Genomic DNA, 19,080 nt, shown 5'->3' on the forward strand with positions numbered 1-19,080 from the left:
AATCTTTAAAAAAGGAAAGAAAACAAAAACATCATCCACTATATGATTCTACCTATATACAACTCTAGAAAATGGAAACTGCTCCATTGTGAGAAAAAGCAGATGTGCAGTTGCTGGGTATATTCACTATCTTGATTTTGGTGATCATTTCATGGCTACGATATATGTTAAAACTTACAAAACTGTACACTTTATTTTTTTAAAAGATTTTATTATTTATTTGAGAGAGAGAGAATGAGAGATAGCATGAGAGGGAAGAGGGTCAGAGGGAGAAGCAGACTCCCCGCTGAGCAGGGGGCCCAATGCGGGACTCGATCACGGGACTCCAGGATCATGACCTGAGCTGAAGGCAGTTGCTTAACCAACTGAGCCACCCAGGCGCCCAAAACTGTACACTTTAAACATGTATAGTCAATTATTTCTCAATACAGCTGTTTAAAAAAATCCAACAAAAACTCTGCCCGGTCTGAGTCAATTAATTCTGTGTGTGTGTGCAGTGAGCCACCCTTAATATTTTGGAGGCCTAAGGGAAATGTACCAATGTAAGTTCCCTAACCCATATATAGTCTGCCCCCCTTATCTTTCTAGGCCAGGCAATGCTGGGCACCCCTCAGATTTGGGGTGATATATCTGGGCAGAAGGGGCTCCCACTGGCCCTGGAAGTAGGCATGGGCTCTGAGATCCTGAATACTGAGACTATAACCTAGAATGGAGAAGTTTGTTCCAGATGAACATATCTAGGTTCGCAGACTCCCTGCCTTGGCCAAGGTGTGGTTTGAGGAGGCCAGAGTAGAGGACCTTGAATGCAATGATAGTCTGCAAGGAGATAAGATCAAAATTGAGAATGCTTTATAGCAATTTGACATCCGGGCATGGGATCATTTCTCCAGCAATTCATGTTTACCGTATGTTACAAAAGCAGTGTGTCCTCCAAAGATTGGATACAAATAAAAAACAATAAAGCAGAAAAACCTGTCCCTCACCACAGATAACTGAGACACTGCTTTAAAACATGTGGCTCTGAGCAGAGGCCCGTAAATAAGATTGGTTTTGAATTGTGAGAGATGTAGGACATACTCTATGAAACAAGATTTCCAGTATGACTTTTTTTGAGGTTTCAATCACAATCTGACTAATCCATCTTTGTGTCTTTCTGGAATATTCTGTGTGGAGTATGAGCTGCCTTAAGGCCATGGTAATTGTCTGTGAGCATGAGTTCCCTGCAGATGGCTGTCTTTCTCACTCAGAATTTGAGAAGAGCTGCCTTTCATTTAAATTTATTTGTATTTTTTTATGGCAGTGGGAAAGATTATGGCCATTTTTCTTTGTTTGAACATGAAAAGCTAGGCAATACCATTGTCCCCCCTGCTCCAGTCCATCTGGAGTCATTCACTGAATATAACAAATGGGGCATCCTACCTTGTGCACACAGGACTTTGCGTTCAGGAAAAACAGCTCCACCGTGGTTTTATCCTTTAAAAATGATATGCTCTCAATGTAAAACCTGAAAAATAGTACAGAAGTTGGTTTCTTCAGATTTCTTTCCCTCTCTCAGCATGATGTCATGTCCTCATTTAGCTTCCCCCAAAACAGAACGGTTGTGCTTTTTTTCCTTTTAAAAGAAATCTGTAATACATATGTATGTCTACATATATGTACATATAATGCATATGAATGTAGACATGTATGCAGATAAAATCTCTGAACATAAAGTTTTTGTGTCTTGGACAGTGAATTCAAGAGGAATCCAAAATGGTATCCAACAGCAAACCCGGCTTTATCTGTGTTGATCATTCTTGAACACAAGCGTTCTGGGGGCTCCTAATAACTCAGACAGCTTCAAAACAAAGCCCAGGCAAAAGCAGAGGTAGAAAGTAGAAGGTGATTGAGTTAAGAACTATATGATGCAACACTCATGTCTGCTCTGGTTTTCAGACTTGAGGTGGGTGTGAGGGTGTGAGGGCCCCAGGCCCGGCCCACCTTGCCTGCATCCACCAGGCAAATTTCAATCACAGCCTGCTCCTTCCCGGTCATCCTTCCAGGCCAGGGTTTTCTCTTGGCTGGAAGCCAGGCCCTCAGTAGCACTTAACCTTGGACTTTTTGTCATGCAAATCAGAGTATTCCAGGCCTCTCCCCACCCCCTTTCCTGGGCTTTAGTCCACGCTCTAAGGAGAGCTCCGACAGCCCCTTGTAAGGAGGGGAGGGGAGTCCTTCACAATTGTGTCTTTTTTCAAAACCTCCTAATGATGAGGCTGGCCAGTAAATGCTAAGCTCTGGGTGGGTGAGCGGGCCAGCCAGAGGCACAGAAGTTTTTCTCAAGTTTGGAGCCTTGCTTGATGAATAATGCATGAAGAGACCTAATGCCCCAAGACAGCTCACAGCTCAGCTCCTGGAAGAGAAACTTGCTCTCTGATTGGTGAGAGTTAAGATCAACCAGGGCTAAAGTGGCTTGGGGGAGCCTGACCTTAGCTCTGCACCATCATGACAGGCGGTGGGCATCTGTTCTCCACTCCCTTCCCTCCAACAAGGACAGAATGTTGGATAAATAAATGAAACTGAAAAGGACCATGGATGATTTTATCACGGAGATGGCAAAAGCATTTGAAAAATTTCACCTCTAATGTTGAATCATCAAGGGGAGTTCCAGAAAGAGAATAAATCCTTTATATTTTTCCTTACAAGGGTTTATCTCATAAGTGAGATTAATGAGGACTGAAGACGGCTGGTTTGTGAGAAAGGAAAGTGAAGGACTCAGACAGGGAGGAGAATGTGGGCCTGGGGGGAAACAGGCTTTGGAATCAGAAAGATCAAGACAGGGACGCCCTCCTCCAGCCTTCATTAGCTGTGTGGCCTTGGGCAAGTTCATGGGCTTCTTTGTGTCTCTTCTAAAATGGGTGTCATGATTGCACTCAGCTCACGGTTTGTGGGGGGGGGAGGGCTCTTGAAAGGATTAAAGGAAGTAATATATAGGAAACAATAAATATTAACAATTGTTAATAAAAACCCATTCTCTGGCATGTCGTGTTTTATGGCCTAGGGGAAGTGATTCCAACTTTGAGTCTAAGATCCCAGCCTTCCAGCGGCAGCTGCAGCGAGCCTCAGGGGCCCCCTGGCTTTACGTCGCTCAGCGCACTCCCTTGCTTCTCTGCCCTCAGCTCCTTAGGCTGACTTGCCCTTCTTCCTCCGACTGGTGGCTTCGGCTTAGTGCCCCCCTCTCTCTCACTCCCTCTGAGGGTCCCAGGTGCTCGGTTGGGCCACTGCTTATCCCACATAAGGAGCCTCTCTGGGGTGGAGCGCTGCTCTTGCCAGGCCAGTTAACTCAATGGCTGCATTCTGAAGGACCTTCCAGTTCAACTAGGTGGTGGTGGTGGCAGTTGCCTGCTCTTTGCTGCTACAGGTACTTTATCCCTGTCAACTGAGGTAACAGGGACAGGTTTCCTGAAAGGGGCAGCCGCAGTGTGCCAGCTACGATCTCCTGAGCTCCTGCTTATGGCAAACCAGACGCTAAGCGCCTTCCATGTGTTGTCTCATTTCACTCGCAACAATCGTTTCACTTAATCTTCAGTACACCCAGACGCCACAGGTAGCGACTTATGAACCCATTTTACAGAGGAGGAAACGGAGAGATGGAGGTGTCCCTAAGTCATCTTCTCTAAGCCGTACAGGCAGGAAGTGGGGGAACCATGATTCGAACTAAGGCGGGTCAGACTTCAAAGTTCCCTTTCCAAACCCATGTGATAGAATGCTTTCCTACAATAACAATCACAATGAAACGTAACGTGCGCACAATGCCATGGGGCCCGAAGGAGGGATGCACTGAACTAGGCTTATGAATCAAGAGGGAGCAGGCTGCCAAGCTGAAATCCATAGCACTAAGTGACATAGGACACGAAATGTCCCCTTGGACAACTGGGCCGAGTCTTAAAGAATGCACGAGTTCACCAGGTAGCCAAGGGAGGGAAGACCCTTCTAGGGAGAGGACATATTAGCCAGACCAGTCCTCTTGCTAATCTTCAAGAATTTAAGAACCCACATGCAGGGGGCTGGGTGGCTCAGCTCCAAATCAGCTTGAGGCTTGCTCAGCTCTGAACAGATAGCTTTGTACCAGAAACTGGGTTCCCCTTGTTTCTGAAGCCCAAGCCCTTGACTATGCCTTCGTTCTAGTAAACAGGTCCCTATCTTGTTTCCCACCACTTTCTGGCGACCTGCCCTGTTGCCTTCTACCTTTCTTCTTCGGCATCTGATTACCTGTTCTCTCAATTCAGAATCCTCTCTCTCCCTCAAGGGGGCCATTGTAATGACTTCATATTTATGGAGTGTATGAAAAGTGCGTATCGTCCTTTGGGAGAATGACTCCCCAGGCACACCTATCAACATGTATCATGAAGTGAAAACAGAATCTAGGGCTTCTTAATGAAATAAAACGAACTCCCCCAGACTCATAAAATAAAGACCTTTTGTTTCAGCCCCCCTTTTGGTAAAAGGATACTGTTTCCTTTCTGCACGCTTACTGTGAGTGATTTCACCAAGTTTTTGTGAAGCTGAAGCCCCCGGTTCAATTTCTAGCCCTGAAATGAGCTCAAGCTTTTGGACTAGGCATATGTTTGAGAGACAAACCTCATTACAGCTGAGTGAGTACAGTTTCTTGAGAAAAGAGTTTGCTTGGAGAGGTTTTCCTCTAATTTGTGTGCTCCCCCCAACTGGCTGTCTTTGTTCCTTCCTGACGGGACGGGCGGTCACCTAACCATTTAGCAACGATACCAGAACATCGACCTTCAGTGATGTGACTGGGGAGGAGGTGGGCCTCTCGGCCCGGTGACAGCACAGGTGTGTCAAAAAGCAGAACACGGGAGTTGTTTGGAATGGGCTGTTCTTCAACAGTCACTTACGTGTAGGTGGCCAATATTTTCTTCTTGGGGCATTTATTCATTGTGATCAAAAGTCAACACCATGGAGTTGGGGAGATAGCCTCATCCTGGGGCCTTGAGCTGGCCGTCTGGCTGCTCAGTACTCCCCTGCTTCACCTGCCCCACATCCCAGAGCCATGAGATGTTTTAAATGTGCTCAACATAGTGGGTGGCATGCCGCTCAGCTGCCAATGGGTGGCGGGCATTATTACTAGATTCTTCTCCTTCTTCTATAGATGGCACTATAATAAAAGACGTTGACTGAGCCGGGAAGCTTTAAAACTTCCTAAGATCTTTCTCTCAAGGACACAAAATGCTCCCCAAGTGTCCATTTTGACCCAGAATAGGAAAATGCCGTGAAACAAAGTCTTTCTGACCAGTTATGACTTGTTCTCTGCCAACTGAGCATATTTAGTTTTCCAGGGCCTTCCTTATGTCTCCGTGATATCTTCAAAGCCGGGGGGAATAGGGCAAGAATTGCTCAGCATTCTGAATAATGCTGAGCTTGTGAGTGGAGTCCAGCGAGGCCCTCCTTCTGGGTTTCGGTCAGTCATTGCGGGTGATTTCTGGCACTCACCACAGCTGTGGGCCCAAGGAGATTCCTATCAGATCCCAGGCCACATTCTGAGCAGGGAGATCTCTGCTCATTGCTTGTAATGACCCGGCTACCTCATCGTCTCACTTTATGATGCATGCGGAAGCCAGCAGTGTAATTGAAGTATATTGTACTTTCTCTAAGCTATTATGCAGGGCTCGTGGGAGTCCCAGATGCTCCTTTCATCTCTGGGAGGGGTGCAGTCTGACAGAATTCCCCAAGGAAAGCACAATTTGCTTCCACTATGTCCTCCCCTGCCAAAAGACGCTCCCTCACTTCCAAATTTCCAGGCATCTCTAGGAGAACCAGCGAGGGCCCTCCAGATAAGCCTGTAGGAACCTGGCCTGTTGCTCACTGCCACGGTGTGGCTCTTTCTGAGTTCCCCGGGGAAGGGCTGGAGGCCCAGGAGGGTAAGGGCCTTGCTGTGACCTGTCCGAAAGGGGTCCAAGGAAGTCTTCTGCCCCAGGCAACCCATAATTATCCAAGTGTTGCTTCTTCCCTTCCAAACTGCAAAACAGCCTGTTCCTGTCCTCCACGAGCAAAGTAGGGATGTAGGCTTTGAGAAGAAGGCAGGAAGGGAGTAAGGAGAAGGAAGATGGGGGGCAGGGGGACGGCCAGCACTGTGAATGACAAAGACAAACGATGAGATCTTCCACCCAGGGCAAACGTGAATGGGTCTGACTTAAGCCAGACCGTCCCAAACCTTCCACATTTGAAGACCATATATCATGTTACAGAATTTTTTTTAACCGTTCCATATGTGATTAAGGCAGTCTCTGTCATTTATATCATAATAATCGTTAACATTTACTGAGGGTCTACATGATATGTTCTTACAGGTTTAATCCTCCAACAAGGTCCATTTTGCACATGAGGGAAATAAGCCACAGAGCAAATAAATGGAAGAGCTGGGATGCGAATCCAGGAGCGATGCTAAAGCACCCGTTCTCGGCGGGCAGAGTGGGGCGCATTGGGCAGTATGGAAGACATTTTTGGATCACCCTGGCTTGGAGGGTGTACTGGCATCTGGGTGGTCGATGCCCAGGATGCTGAGACCATCCCACCTCCCAGCGTAGCTTCCCACGATGAAGAATTACCTGCCCCAAATGTCAGAAGGGCCCCTATTAAACTCTGCGCTAAAGGCCAAGCTTTAACTTCTACACGCTACAGCTTTTTGCACTCATTACATTACTCATTCTTTCCTTCTGCCCTTTCAATGTCACCCTGAGGACAGATTACGGAGGAGAGTGAACTGATTCCCACAATGTCTGATATTTTATCAGAAAGCACACTGAGAAATATAATCCTGTAAGAAACTGGAATCAGGATTGAGCACGAGTTTTGAAGGGTTCTGTGTCTTTCTGGATCTCTCGTATGAATTAGGATGTCAGATCCTCACAGATGGAGGCCTCTGACCAAGTGCCTGGAAGGTCAAGAATGGGTTATGCCACTGAGGAGGTCACGGTCAATATTAAGGCAACCAACAGTCTACCTTCTTTATGTTCTGGGATATTGCCCGCTCAGATGGGAGTGTGGTGGCTGGCCCAGAGCTCCAGCTGACCTCACATATCTGCCTCAAAGAGCCTCTGCTGGGCGCATAGTAGGAGGAATCAGTTATTCCTCTGGGCTTTTGATCACATTCTTCCTCGAAGAGATAAACTTTCCTGTCCTCTCCTTATTGTAAGTTACCTACCCTTTGATAGCTTTAAAATAACTCATGGCTAGCCACTCACAAATATTCCAATTTCTCTTCCTCTTATCAATCCTAATGTTTGCATTAAAAAAAATGCTTAAAGTAATGCGTTCATTGTAGGAAAAAAATAGAGAGAGATAAGGAAAAAGACAAAAAAAAATCATTCCCATAATCATTCTACCCAGAGATTTACTATTGTTTGCATTTTTTAAAAAATGCTTAAGTAATGTATTCATCATATGGAAAAATATATATAGATTAACAAAAAGAAAAAAAATCTTTCCCATAATCATTCCACCCAGAGACTAACTGCTGTTTGCATTAAAAAAACGCTTAAGTAATACGTTCATTATCGGGAAAAAAATATATACATATAGATTAACAAAAAGACAAAAAAAAAATCATCATTCCCAGAATCATTCTATCCAGAGATAAACTACTGTTAACATTTTAAACTTTCTCCCTACTCATGTATTTCACGTTTCAGTGTAATCATGTCACACTTGCTTTGTGGTCTGCTTGAATATATCGGGGGCATCTTTCCATATGAACAATCTTGTTTTTCACCAGAGTCTTTGTTTTTACCTGTTGTGTTGTACTGCATATATTTGGCGTTCTTAAAAAAAGAAAAAAAAAGTCAGGTGGAATGATGGGGAACCCACAGGTTACAGTCATGACGCTTCCTTGAGTTTAACGCTTTTTAAAGGCTGAGTGTTCCAGAACCAGGACAGGGGTACTGAGAGCACTCTCAGAGTTTTTCAAAGGCTCTAGGTTTGCAACAACTTTGGCAGAAAGGTAGCAGTTAAGGGCTTATATCCCTCACATTTCTACTAGAACTCTCCAAGTAATGCAGGGAGTTCTCAGCCCTGAGTGTCACAGACGATGATACTTTAGGGATACCTCTGAGTGGTCCCTTACAGCCCTAGGGCACAGCAGAGGGGGCTTGAGGAGGAGGAAAAGGGGCAGGAGAGGGAAGACCAGAAGGGGAGGAGGAGGGGGGAGCAACGAGTAGTCAGAAGAAGGGAGTAAAAGACGTTGAGATGCTGCTTGGTGTGGAGCTGGGTGGTACCAGCCTGAGCCACCTCCGCCTGCCCTCCCATGAGGGAATGGGAGCTTTTCCAGTGAGGTCACGCCAAGGCCCTGCTCTCTGATTTAAATGCTTGCGTGCTCACTCACTATCAAGCTTTTCCAATGCTCACATCTGGGCTGCATTACCAAAGAGGCCCATGTGTTTGCAGAAGATAATTTGCAGCAGCAAATAACAACCCCCCAGCCCGGAGAAGTCCCCCAGCAACCTGGGGGAGTTTGGACTCACACGGAAATGGAGAACTGGCTCAATGAATTATGGTGCATAAATAAATTATGGGGCGTCTATATACCCAGGTGTCACATGCATATTTAGCATGTTATCATTGAGCTTTTGTAACTGAAGACAAAGGTTTAATCCTGAAGTTCATAAAGGGAACGCTAAGCGCCCTTCAGCTTCAGGGTTTTCTTGTATGCAGAAGCTGCCTATGTTTCTGAGCTGCTCCCTGCGTCCTGAGGGGAATTAACCAAGAGAAAGTCACCCCCTCTCCCAGATCTGCAGGACCCCAGTGTTTAGCTCAGGACTCACTGAGACAATGCACGTCAAATATTTAGCCCAGTGCCTATCACAGGGTTAATGCTATATATCCATAGAGAGAGAACTTCTTGAGAGCAAAACTGAATGATTTTTTCTTTTTCATAAACACTATAATTTTTTTTAAAAATTGTATTTTCTTATATTTTTATAGCATTTTGCAAACACACTTTCTATCCTGATGTCTCTTTTTTTGTCACAACCAACTTGAACAAGACCGCATTTACCATCTCTAGCGCACTGGATCAGAATCTGGGCCAGGAATGTGGGGGATTTGGGGCTTGGAGGGGTATGACTGTCTAGTTTGAAAAATTCCTAGGATGATTCAGATACGCACCCCCTCTCTCTCTGTGGGGAAACATTGAAATGCAATGTACTTAAAAAAAAACTAATCTCTTTTATTAAAGTGACCAATTGTTCACTGTACGAATGCCATCACTTACATCTTCATTGTCGGCATTTGGATATTTCTAACTGTTTGCAATGAAAATAACCGTGATGCATATCCTTGTAATGTGCTACCACTGTGGGGAATCCTTTGTCATTGTGCATTCACTACTTCGTGATTGCACCTGGGTGACTGCTTCCGGTCACGGAATGAAGAAGTTACAGGGATGAAAGGTGCAGAATAGGTCTGCAGCCGATGGGACTGTAAGAGTGTTGTGTGGTGACAGGATAGTTACATTTGTGGTGAGCACAGGGTAACCGACAGGCTCCTCAAATCACTCTGTTGTACGCTTGCAACTAATGTAACAGCATGTGTCAATTATACTTCAGTTGAAAAGAAAAAAAAAAGGGGTCTGGTGTATTTCCGGAGGCTCCTGTAGTGACCAATATCCAAATAGAATCAAAAGCTGTCTTTGGTTCTATTCTTCAATGACTAAAAGGGTTGGTGGTGGTGTCTATGGGTATGTAAGTCTCACCAACAGTTCTGTTCTCTCAAAGAAGAGGCTAGAGCCCCTCTGAGAGGCACCAGACTTCACAGGGGTTCCTCTAACCCCCTTCGTAAGCCCTCCAAAGAACAACATTCCACTGAGCGACCTCCATCAGTTCTCTTAATTCTTTGCTTGTTTTTGCTTTATCATTTCTTTAATTAAGCTGGAGTAACAACAAGTACTTAATTGGAATAATAACAAAGATTATTATGATCTCACTCTACTGTTGGGAGGAAAAATTAAGTGAATAATTAAGAACTCGATAAGGGTTTTAAACACGCAAGGAGTTAAGGGAAAGTCATGCCATGTGATTATGGGACACTCTTGAGATAATGCTCAAGTAAGTGCTGAAACTCACGGGAACAAGTAGCAGGCTGCTCGGGCATCTCAGGAACCTGCTTCCAGAAGATACGGCCACCTTAGGAATGACTGAATAGAAGGGAAGATAGAGTTTTCTCCCCCTGGTATTTTTGAGACCAAAACTAAACCAGATAGCAGCTGTCAGAGGAGTTAACAATTGGATGACTAAATAAATGGTACTTGTTTAAATTCTCCAAACACAGAATTTTGCTGACTAGTTATGCCGCTTAGATAACACACGTGTGTGCAAAGATGAAAATGCAAGGATCTTAACCACAGCCTGCATTAAAGCATACATAATTGGAAACAGCCTAAGTGCTTCATAGGAGACTGGACCCCTAAATTATGAAAGTGCAAACAAAGTGGATTTTCACAGACATAAGGAGAAATCTCCAGGTAAAAACAAAGTCAGTCACCAAGCAACACATCATCCTTATTTTCCTCTGAGAAGGGAAGGGTGTCAGGGGTGGAGGGGAGGGACGAAGGCTGGGGAGAGTAAGTTCATATAATTTGAAATGTTTATAGTGAAAATATAATCTTTTGTGAAAAAATTTATTGACGTATGTTGAGCCACTTTTCACACACAAGATTAAAATTTCTGTATGCTCTGACCCCTGCTTAATGACTAATATGCACTTTTTCCTACTGCTTGTTAGTTTGTGTTTGTCTTTTCCTCCCATTTCCATGAACACAAGCACTCATGTCATACTCTTTCCAGGAAACTCCTATGTTTTTCTTTAGGATTTCCATGCAATTTCCACACCAGCTATGCTCCTGGACAAATCACCATTTATGCTACCTCCTTCCTGGGTTTCAAAAACATGTCTGGTGGTATGAAAGAAATTCTAAGCCAGATACCAAAGCAAAAAGCAAAAAAAAAAAAAAAAAAAAAAAAAAAAAAAATGGGGATTGTCAATACTTTATTTCCTGAGTTAGGAGCAGCTACCATCAACAATCACAATTCATATAAAAAAAGGTAGGACATCTTATTACCATACTTTTGGGTTTCATGGAGCAGACTGAAGTAAATGAAATGAAGTAAAAAAAAATTGTGTAAATCAACATGATTTTGCCAGGTAATCATAATAAGCTTCCACTACTATGTCATAAAACAAATCATTTTTTTTCCTTCCTTCCTTCCTTCCTCCTTCCCTTCTTTCTTTCTTTCTTTCTTTTTCTTTCTTTCTCTCTCTTTCTTTCTTTCTTTATTTTTTTCTTTCTTTCCTTCCTTCCTTCTTTCTCCCTTTCTTTTCTTTCTTTCTTTTTTTTTACGTAAGCTATCAAAATTATAAAAGCATGTGCCTCTGAACTAAACTGTCCAACTGTCAAACACGTCACAACCCAGGGATCAAGAGTTGCATGCTCTACCAACTGAGCTAGCCAGGCGCCTCAAACAAAGCATATTTCAATATCCAAAAAATAACAAAAGCTCAGAATATGGAGACATTCTTTAGGTTGATCTAGCTTTATGAAAACTTATTTGGATTCATGGAAAATCTATGACCTTAGCTTATGTTATCAGATTTGGCTTCAGACAAGGAAAACAACTTATCATGAAATTCATCATCAAATTCAGGTAGAGGGGAAAGAGCTGCTAGTTCACAGAAAGGGGCTTTCAGCAAAATTGGGAATGCTTTACTTCTCAAGCTAGGTATAGGAACACAGGTGTTACTTTTCATAACATTTTATTTATTTTAGACTGTGAATATTTCATGTGGAAAACTATTCCTATCATGGCTTTAAGAAATTACTGAGTTGAATGCCTCCATTTCCAGAGAAAGTATGTATGGAGGCCCCTAGGAATGGGTAAGTGACCTGCCCAAGCAGAGCCAGGGAACAAGTCAAGGACTCCTTACATCCTTCTCAGCAATCTCTCTGACTGCAAGCTGAATTCAGATTTCTGCACTGTTAAGATAATTCTTTCCATGAGCATTTGTTTGCATTTTATCTTCTATTCAAACGAAGGCGTGAAATTGTATAAAATTCAATTCTTGCCAGTCTCTAGGAAATGTTCATAGCATGTAACAGTAAATGTTTGCCATATTTCAAATTATAAAAATCCTAAAGTATGCTGAGTTGAAAACAGCCTTAGGTATTAAAACAAAGTACCTACGTTGTCCAGCTTTAAATGGATCCAAAGGACTTTGAGGAATAAAGGAAGGTGATCCTATCTTTCATCTTCAAAAAAACAGTTCTACACAGTATCTATGGCAACTTCGTTTCCAGACTAAGACAGTAGAGAATCTTTTTCACACAATAATGTTTTGATAGGTCTGTTCTTTTTTTATTCTCTATCTGATTACCAGAATTTTTTTTTTTTTTTAAAGGGAGGTGGGAATGCTGGATGTTTCTATGGATACATACCTCACAGCAAAGTGCAAAATGGTGGCACCTGGTTTCTTCGGCAGATCATGGTCAAGAACTCGGTGATCTAACTGTAGCCAGTTCTGCTGACCTCTGTGAGGGCAAAGCAAAGAAAAAGGATTAAACAAAAGGTCAGAGAAGGGTTCAAAACACACAATGTTGGGGAGACAGTTACTGTCATACATGGACTGTAGGCGTATAACCTGTTACAACTGGTAATGAGGTTAATTTAGCAATTACTATCAAAGTTATAAAAGCATCTGCCTCTGAACCAGACTGTTGATTTCCAAGAATTTATCAAGGTAAACTTGCACATGTGAAAAATGGCCCATGTATAAAGTCCCTTACTATAGCATTGGTTATAACAGCAAAGAGGCTCAAAACAACCTATAGAGGTCCAGCAAGGTGTTGTTTAAAAATTAATTTAAACTGAGCAATAACATACAAGAGAGCCATACAAAAGATGGAGAGTATCTTTACAAACTTATTTTGAGCAATTTCCAAGACATGACGTTAAATGGAAAAACAAGGGGCATAACCGTGAGTACAGTATATAGCCATTTTAAAATTTAAACACACACACACACACGCACATACACAAAATATCTCTCAGAGGATAAACAAGAAACTGATACCACCTGGTACATTTGGAGGTAAAAAACTAGGTGAAACTTAATATATGAATCTTTAAATTCTTATTAAATGTGGTATCTGAAATATTTTAGATAGTCAAGAAGGGGAAAATTCCTGGTTTCATGAAATCAGACAGACACAAAGAACAGTAATACTGCTTTTCTAAAAAGTACGGGCTTACATATTCTCTGAGTGCTGTTTCTATATTATGGACTTCCTAATATTTGAATATGTATTTGTTTATTTACTCAAGAGCCTCAGTAAAATTCATGAATATAAACAGTTCTCCTTAAATTTTGACCTCTGAGAGATCCAAAGGATGACACTGTGGCTTGGAATTGTTTCCAGGTCTTTTCCAAGGCCGTCCAACCAGTTGGTCCATTTTAGACTGTATATTCCCAGAAGGCATAGACTCCATTTTGCTTGCTTATATAAAGCTTAAAAACATGGAAATGGTGGTGGGATGTCGAATTATAACAAAACCTATAATGGGCCAGAAGATATTTTCCAACCCTTTTTGGTCTTTGAATAAATAATTAAAAAAACTCAGAAATCTCTAAGCTGCATTCATTACAAGTAGATAGGAAAAGTGGACATCAACAATTACAAGAGTAATAGTAATAATCATTAATAGTAACAGCTGCTCATAATGGTAACAGCTACTCTGTGCCCACAGAGCTGGAAGTTTTTATGTATTAAGGCTGTATTTTACAACAAGCTTGCAAAAAAATTGGCAGAGCCAAGATTTGAGCCCAGGACTTGCACTACAGGACTTTGGTATATAGGAGACTAGAAAGTTGAATCAGCTTTTATAACTTTTGGCTGATCTCTGTCACTTACTAGTCTCAACACCGGAAGAAGTGTGTCTTTGCTTGTGCAGTTATAAGATGAGGCTTCCGGTATTGTCCCTAGCTTTCCTAGGAGGAATATTATAAAGATAAATAAGCTGATATAAGTGATATAAGGGGACGTTCTTATAAACACTGCTTGTTTAAAAATATATATATAAAGATAGGGGGCTAGAAGGTAGGGGACTCTTCCACTGTATTTCATCCAGTTTAGAATCGCCGATTTAAAGACATACGCCAATTTCAGACATGTTCAAATATGTGTCTTAAAGTACATAAAATAGTGTATAGTATCAGGTCTTAACAGTTTCTTAGGGAAAATGAGACTAATTTGGAATTGTTCTTCTTGCTTTTATATAGCAAAGATACGGCATTATTACAAGAGCACAATGTATATTTACATGAACTTGCATGGAATGATGTCCAAAAATGAATAAAACAAGTTGTATAATAACATATACTGAATAAATCAATTATATTAACTAAAGAAGTGCACTGAAAACACTATTATATATGGATGAAATTCTTACAGTTTTGGAGAGGTATAGAGCAAACTGCAACATTTGGGGTGGGGAGGTAATCAAAAGGGACTGGCTTCAATTATGATATTAAATGTTTTTTTTTTAATAAAAAGACATTCGTGTATATGCACCATAAAATAATTTTTTAAAAAGGATAAATTAGAAATTAGATTTTAAAATCCATCCAGGGGTGCCTAAGCTGACTCAGTCGGAAGAGCATGTGACTCTTGATCTTGTGGTCATGAGTTAGAACCCCACATTAGGTGTAGACATTGCTAAAATAATAATAATAAACTTAAAAAAACCCATCCATAATCTCACCAACAAGATAAAATTAAAAGAACAAAAATTTGAAAATTACCCGTAATTCTATCACTGAGATATAAATAAGGTTAACATGTTGTTTTATAGTAAAATGAGATCAGAAAGCACTTATTGCTTATAACCTGCTTTTCTCAGGTTTTTCCATCAGCGAATATACTAGATCTAATCAGTATCTCAAAAAAAATACAGCTGATGCTACACAGTCACCTCTATCAAGCTTGCAGCTCAACCCTAAAGCAAGATTTTTTTTGGCTTATAATCGTATCAGTCAAAGATCCCATCAGCTCACACCCAGCGAATGGGATGGTGATCAAAAGCCACCATTGTGTTGTGAAAACTGTTATTTCTTCATAAACAAAGCTTATTCAGCAAAGCCTTTCAAAACAAGGGAATTAAAAAAAAAATGATGTGGGTTTAAGGGGATGGGAACCATTTTGGTGAACGTCAGCGCTGCTGCCTCCGGAGGGCGAGACTGCCCTCTGGAGGTGAAAAACTGCCTCTGCACACAGATCACCAGGAGGTACTTTCAAGTGTAATCTCAAGGAACTCTACCCCACCCTCCAATAGGAACATGGATTTATTTTTGTTGGTCACCATCACTACTTTTCTTATGTAATGGCGCAATTCATTTTTTCCATTTCTCTTCTTGGCCTGTGTATGGGGGCATTGACAGTAGCTAGTTTCCTTGACAAAATGTCCCCCTCAGCTTTGCCTTACTCTGTTGAGAGAAGTTCACCAAAGGCAGACGGCTGATGTGGCATCTAAGTTGGAAATTCAATTCAGACAGCATCCTGGGAGGGATCCGACTCAGTGGTTTTACGGGGGGCGGGAGAAAGGGAGTGCTGAAAGAAAATACTTTCCAAAAATATTTACCAGACAAAGAAAAAGAGCTAGGCTTGTGACCAAGACATTCCAAGGAGACACCCTTAGACAGAAGCAATTTTCCAGACCTGTTCCCCAGAAAGGTGGAAATGGCCAGATCCTCCCTTCCCCCTCCCAAAGCCCAGCTCCTACTTCTTCTGAAAATAAACACAGTTACAGCCAGAAGACACCTTTCAAACTGGTCATAATTCAAAAATAGACTCTGCTGTCACTTGCAGGGGAGTACACAGAGGACAGTTTGGAGCCAGGCTTCTTGGAAAGACTATAACCATCAACCACTGTCGCCAAACGAGATAGCTGGAGGAGACGCTTGAGTGAGACATTCTTCTCCCAGTAGAGGATTTAGAAAGAAATCCCAGAGCAGAAGAGGCGGGGGCGGGGGAAGGTGGCTCAAGGCATTAAAGGAAGTCATTCATATTATTCCTTTTCTTTCTGAAGAGAAGATCTTACAGCTGAACGACTGATTTATGCACTGTTTGATTATGCTCACCTGAACTGGGAGTTTTCCCAGAAGCCATCCACGTGGCCAGGCACCCCCTTTCCAGCCCATCATGAACCTTGTAGCCTGGGGAACTTGCCACACCAGTCATAAATCATGTAATTCCCGGGCAAACATTCTACAGTCTCCCATCTATGTGGTACACAGGACCCACCTCTGGTCTTGTCCCCCTTACATCTTGCCCCACCGTCAGGCCGGGCTCCTCACCACTGGGCAAATGCACCATATTCATCTCCATGCTCACACACGGGGCCACAAAATGAGTCTTCCCTGGGATGTCATCTTCCATTCCTCTCCCTTCCACCTAAAGTCTACCTGCCCTGCCTTGTCCATTTGTAGTTATCCTCTTGAGTGAATTTCACTCTAGTCATCCTTCAGCCCCCTTCTGGACACTGAACTTATTATCGTACCAAGAGCAGCATGAGAGCTTCCTTTCAGTGTGTGCCTGTGCTATGAGCTGGGCATATCTTACCTGACTTGACAGTACATAATCCTAGCAACCTATTACATGTGTCTTATGTAGTCCTTATTATATATAAGTACCATTATTATGCCCAATGTACCAAAGAGAACACTGGAGTGTCAGAGATGTTAAGTAACTGGTCTAAAATCTCATAGCTACCACAATTCTATAATATTCACTCCCTGCCTCCCTCTGAACCCTCAACTTGCGCCACTTTCCTTCTTACTGTCTATATTCCAGTCATATTGGATCTTTTCCTTTCTCAAAAATACAAAATAAAAAAACCCAAAAGTCAAGCTCCGTCTCACCTCAAGGCTTTCGCCCTGGCTTTTGTCTGGAATGTCTCCCTCTACTTTTGCAGAACTGGGTCTTGCTTTTTATTACATGTCTCCTCCTAGAAGCCTTCCTTGTCCACCCAATCTAACACTGCCCCCCAACTTCTCTTCATCATGGCCATGATGATGTTCTTCTAAGCACTTATCATTTCAAGTAATTTCTCATTTATCCATTTGTTTACTTGTTCTGCTAGACCATACCATTGCAACAAAAGCTCCATGAAAACAAGAACCTTGTCTCTGTCATGCACAACTAAATCTCTAGGACCTAGAACAATGCCTGGCATTTGGTAAGCACTCAAGAAATATTTGTTGAATGAATAAATTAATATTCATGCTTTTTGCCTCTATTCTATGTAACCTCTCTAAATTACAGTGTTTATAACACTTACAGTTCAACCATATAGCTTTTAGGTTTCATGTCTTATATTATTTGCAATTATTGCATGCACAATCACTTTCAACCTGTGTGTGTGTGTGTTTAATCACTAATTTACATGAACTAGCCTTGTCTTTCCAGCTGAGCATGTGGTCAATGGACGTCTGCATTTCCTATTTCATCCAGCAGAGGACTGATCATATAGGGTCTCAAATAGTTGGGTGAACTGATAATTTTGTGAATCAGAGTGAGGTGGGTGATGTCTAGCGTACTTTTTGTCTAGTGTACTTCCGATTCAGGAAGCATCTTGGGTCTGGGATCAAAGTTTTCAGGTTTTTCTGTCTCCTGACAAGTGGTTGCCTGGTTTTGCCCAGCCCATATCCTGAGCCTGGGGTGGGGTGGGGTGGTGGGGGGTGGGGGAGGTCCTAGGCTTGTGGCCCACTCAGGCTAGAAATAATGAGAAGCAAGGTGTTAAAAAAAATTAACCCCTTCTTGAGATTATTTTCTGCCTGGTTAAACTAAAGAACTGAAAAAACATTTACACTGGGAGAGTTATAGAAAGAATGCTGGGCAGTTGGCCAATATATTTTGTGTCTGGAATGCATTTTCTTGAATTTTAATATTTGAAGAACTCTTTGGATATTATCCCCACAAAGGGGAAAAATTCTTCTGATAATCTACCAGATTGCACATAACATAGGCAAATTGGACTGTCATAACACACAAACACTAACACACACACATACACACACACACACACAAACACACACAGAGGAAAGAACTGGTAAGACCAAACACATTTTTTTTACATGGAGTTTTAACTTCTTATGATTTTATTGTTATACACATGCTTCATCTTAGAAAGCATTTAAATCATTGAGAAATACATACCATGTCCAAGTTAGCATAAAAAATGTAAGTAGAAGAAAAAAAAGATAGTAAAGAGGTAACATGAAATGACCTAGGGAGAAGTGGAAAAATTCATTCTGTATTAAAACTATAAACATATTTTCCAGGTGGGCCATACATTTGCCTTTAAACTGTCTGGCCACCAACACCCAAAACATTAATTCTTGTTTCAATATATTAGTGAATAACGACTATTTCTATCACTGATACATAACTACGGTATAAAAAATGTGCAGATAGACTCCCAAGAATAACAACCTCATTATAACAAATTTCTAAAACATTAGGGCAATATTTTGATGTTTAAAAATGATCAGTATTCCCTTTCTTCTCCCTTTGCAATAGTCCGAGGAGAGAAATCTTGTATTAGATAATCTTTAACTAAGCAAGACATATTCTAATTCTTGGAGCATTTATGTCTTTTTCTGCAGATTGTGAATGACAGTGAGCAAGGAGTCCCCACGAAAGGTAAACAAATGAAAATGATTAAAACACTCACATGTCGTCTGTAAATGTTATTCCAAAGTACTCCTTTTCTTTCAGGTTGAAATGTGAAGCCACGAGGTCCAGCAATTCTCTTGATAAAAGTTTGGGCTGTTAAAATAAAATATGATCAGAAGCTACAACCCTTCTCTGCCCCGAATAGTTTAGAGCAGCTATTGTTTGTTTGTTTTTAAAGTTTTTTAAGATTTTACTTATTTATTCGACAGAGAGAGACACAGCGAGAGAGGGAACACAAGCAGGCTTCCCGCCGAGCAGGGAGCCCAAGCGGGGCTCGATCCCAGGATCCTGGGATCATGACCTGAGCCGAA

At 41.9% G+C, this 19,080-nt stretch overlaps 1 protein-coding gene across 4 annotated transcripts in view; it reads right to left on the bottom strand.

The window, feature by feature from the left end:
- The window catches only part of FRMD4B (FERM domain containing 4B), a 319,908-nt gene that overhangs the window by 95,197 nt on the left and 205,631 nt on the right, over window positions 1-19,080 (bottom strand). For all 4 annotated transcript variants that reach the window (XM_027585166.2, XM_027585168.2, XM_027585165.2 and 1 more), the window contains 3 exons: window positions 18,768-18,862; window positions 12,476-12,568; window positions 1,420-1,504 (listed from right to left, as the gene is read on the bottom strand). In XM_027585166.2, the coding sequence (XP_027440967.2) occupies window positions 1,420-1,504; window positions 12,476-12,568; window positions 18,768-18,862 (273 nt within the window). The remainder of the gene's footprint in view (window positions 1-1,419; window positions 1,505-12,475; window positions 12,569-18,767; window positions 18,863-19,080) is intronic.

The sequence above is a fragment of the Zalophus californianus genome, chromosome 1, assembly GCF_009762305.2.
Source record: "Zalophus californianus isolate mZalCal1 chromosome 1, mZalCal1.pri.v2, whole genome shotgun sequence".
Taxonomy (NCBI): domain Eukaryota; kingdom Metazoa; phylum Chordata; class Mammalia; order Carnivora; family Otariidae; genus Zalophus; species Zalophus californianus.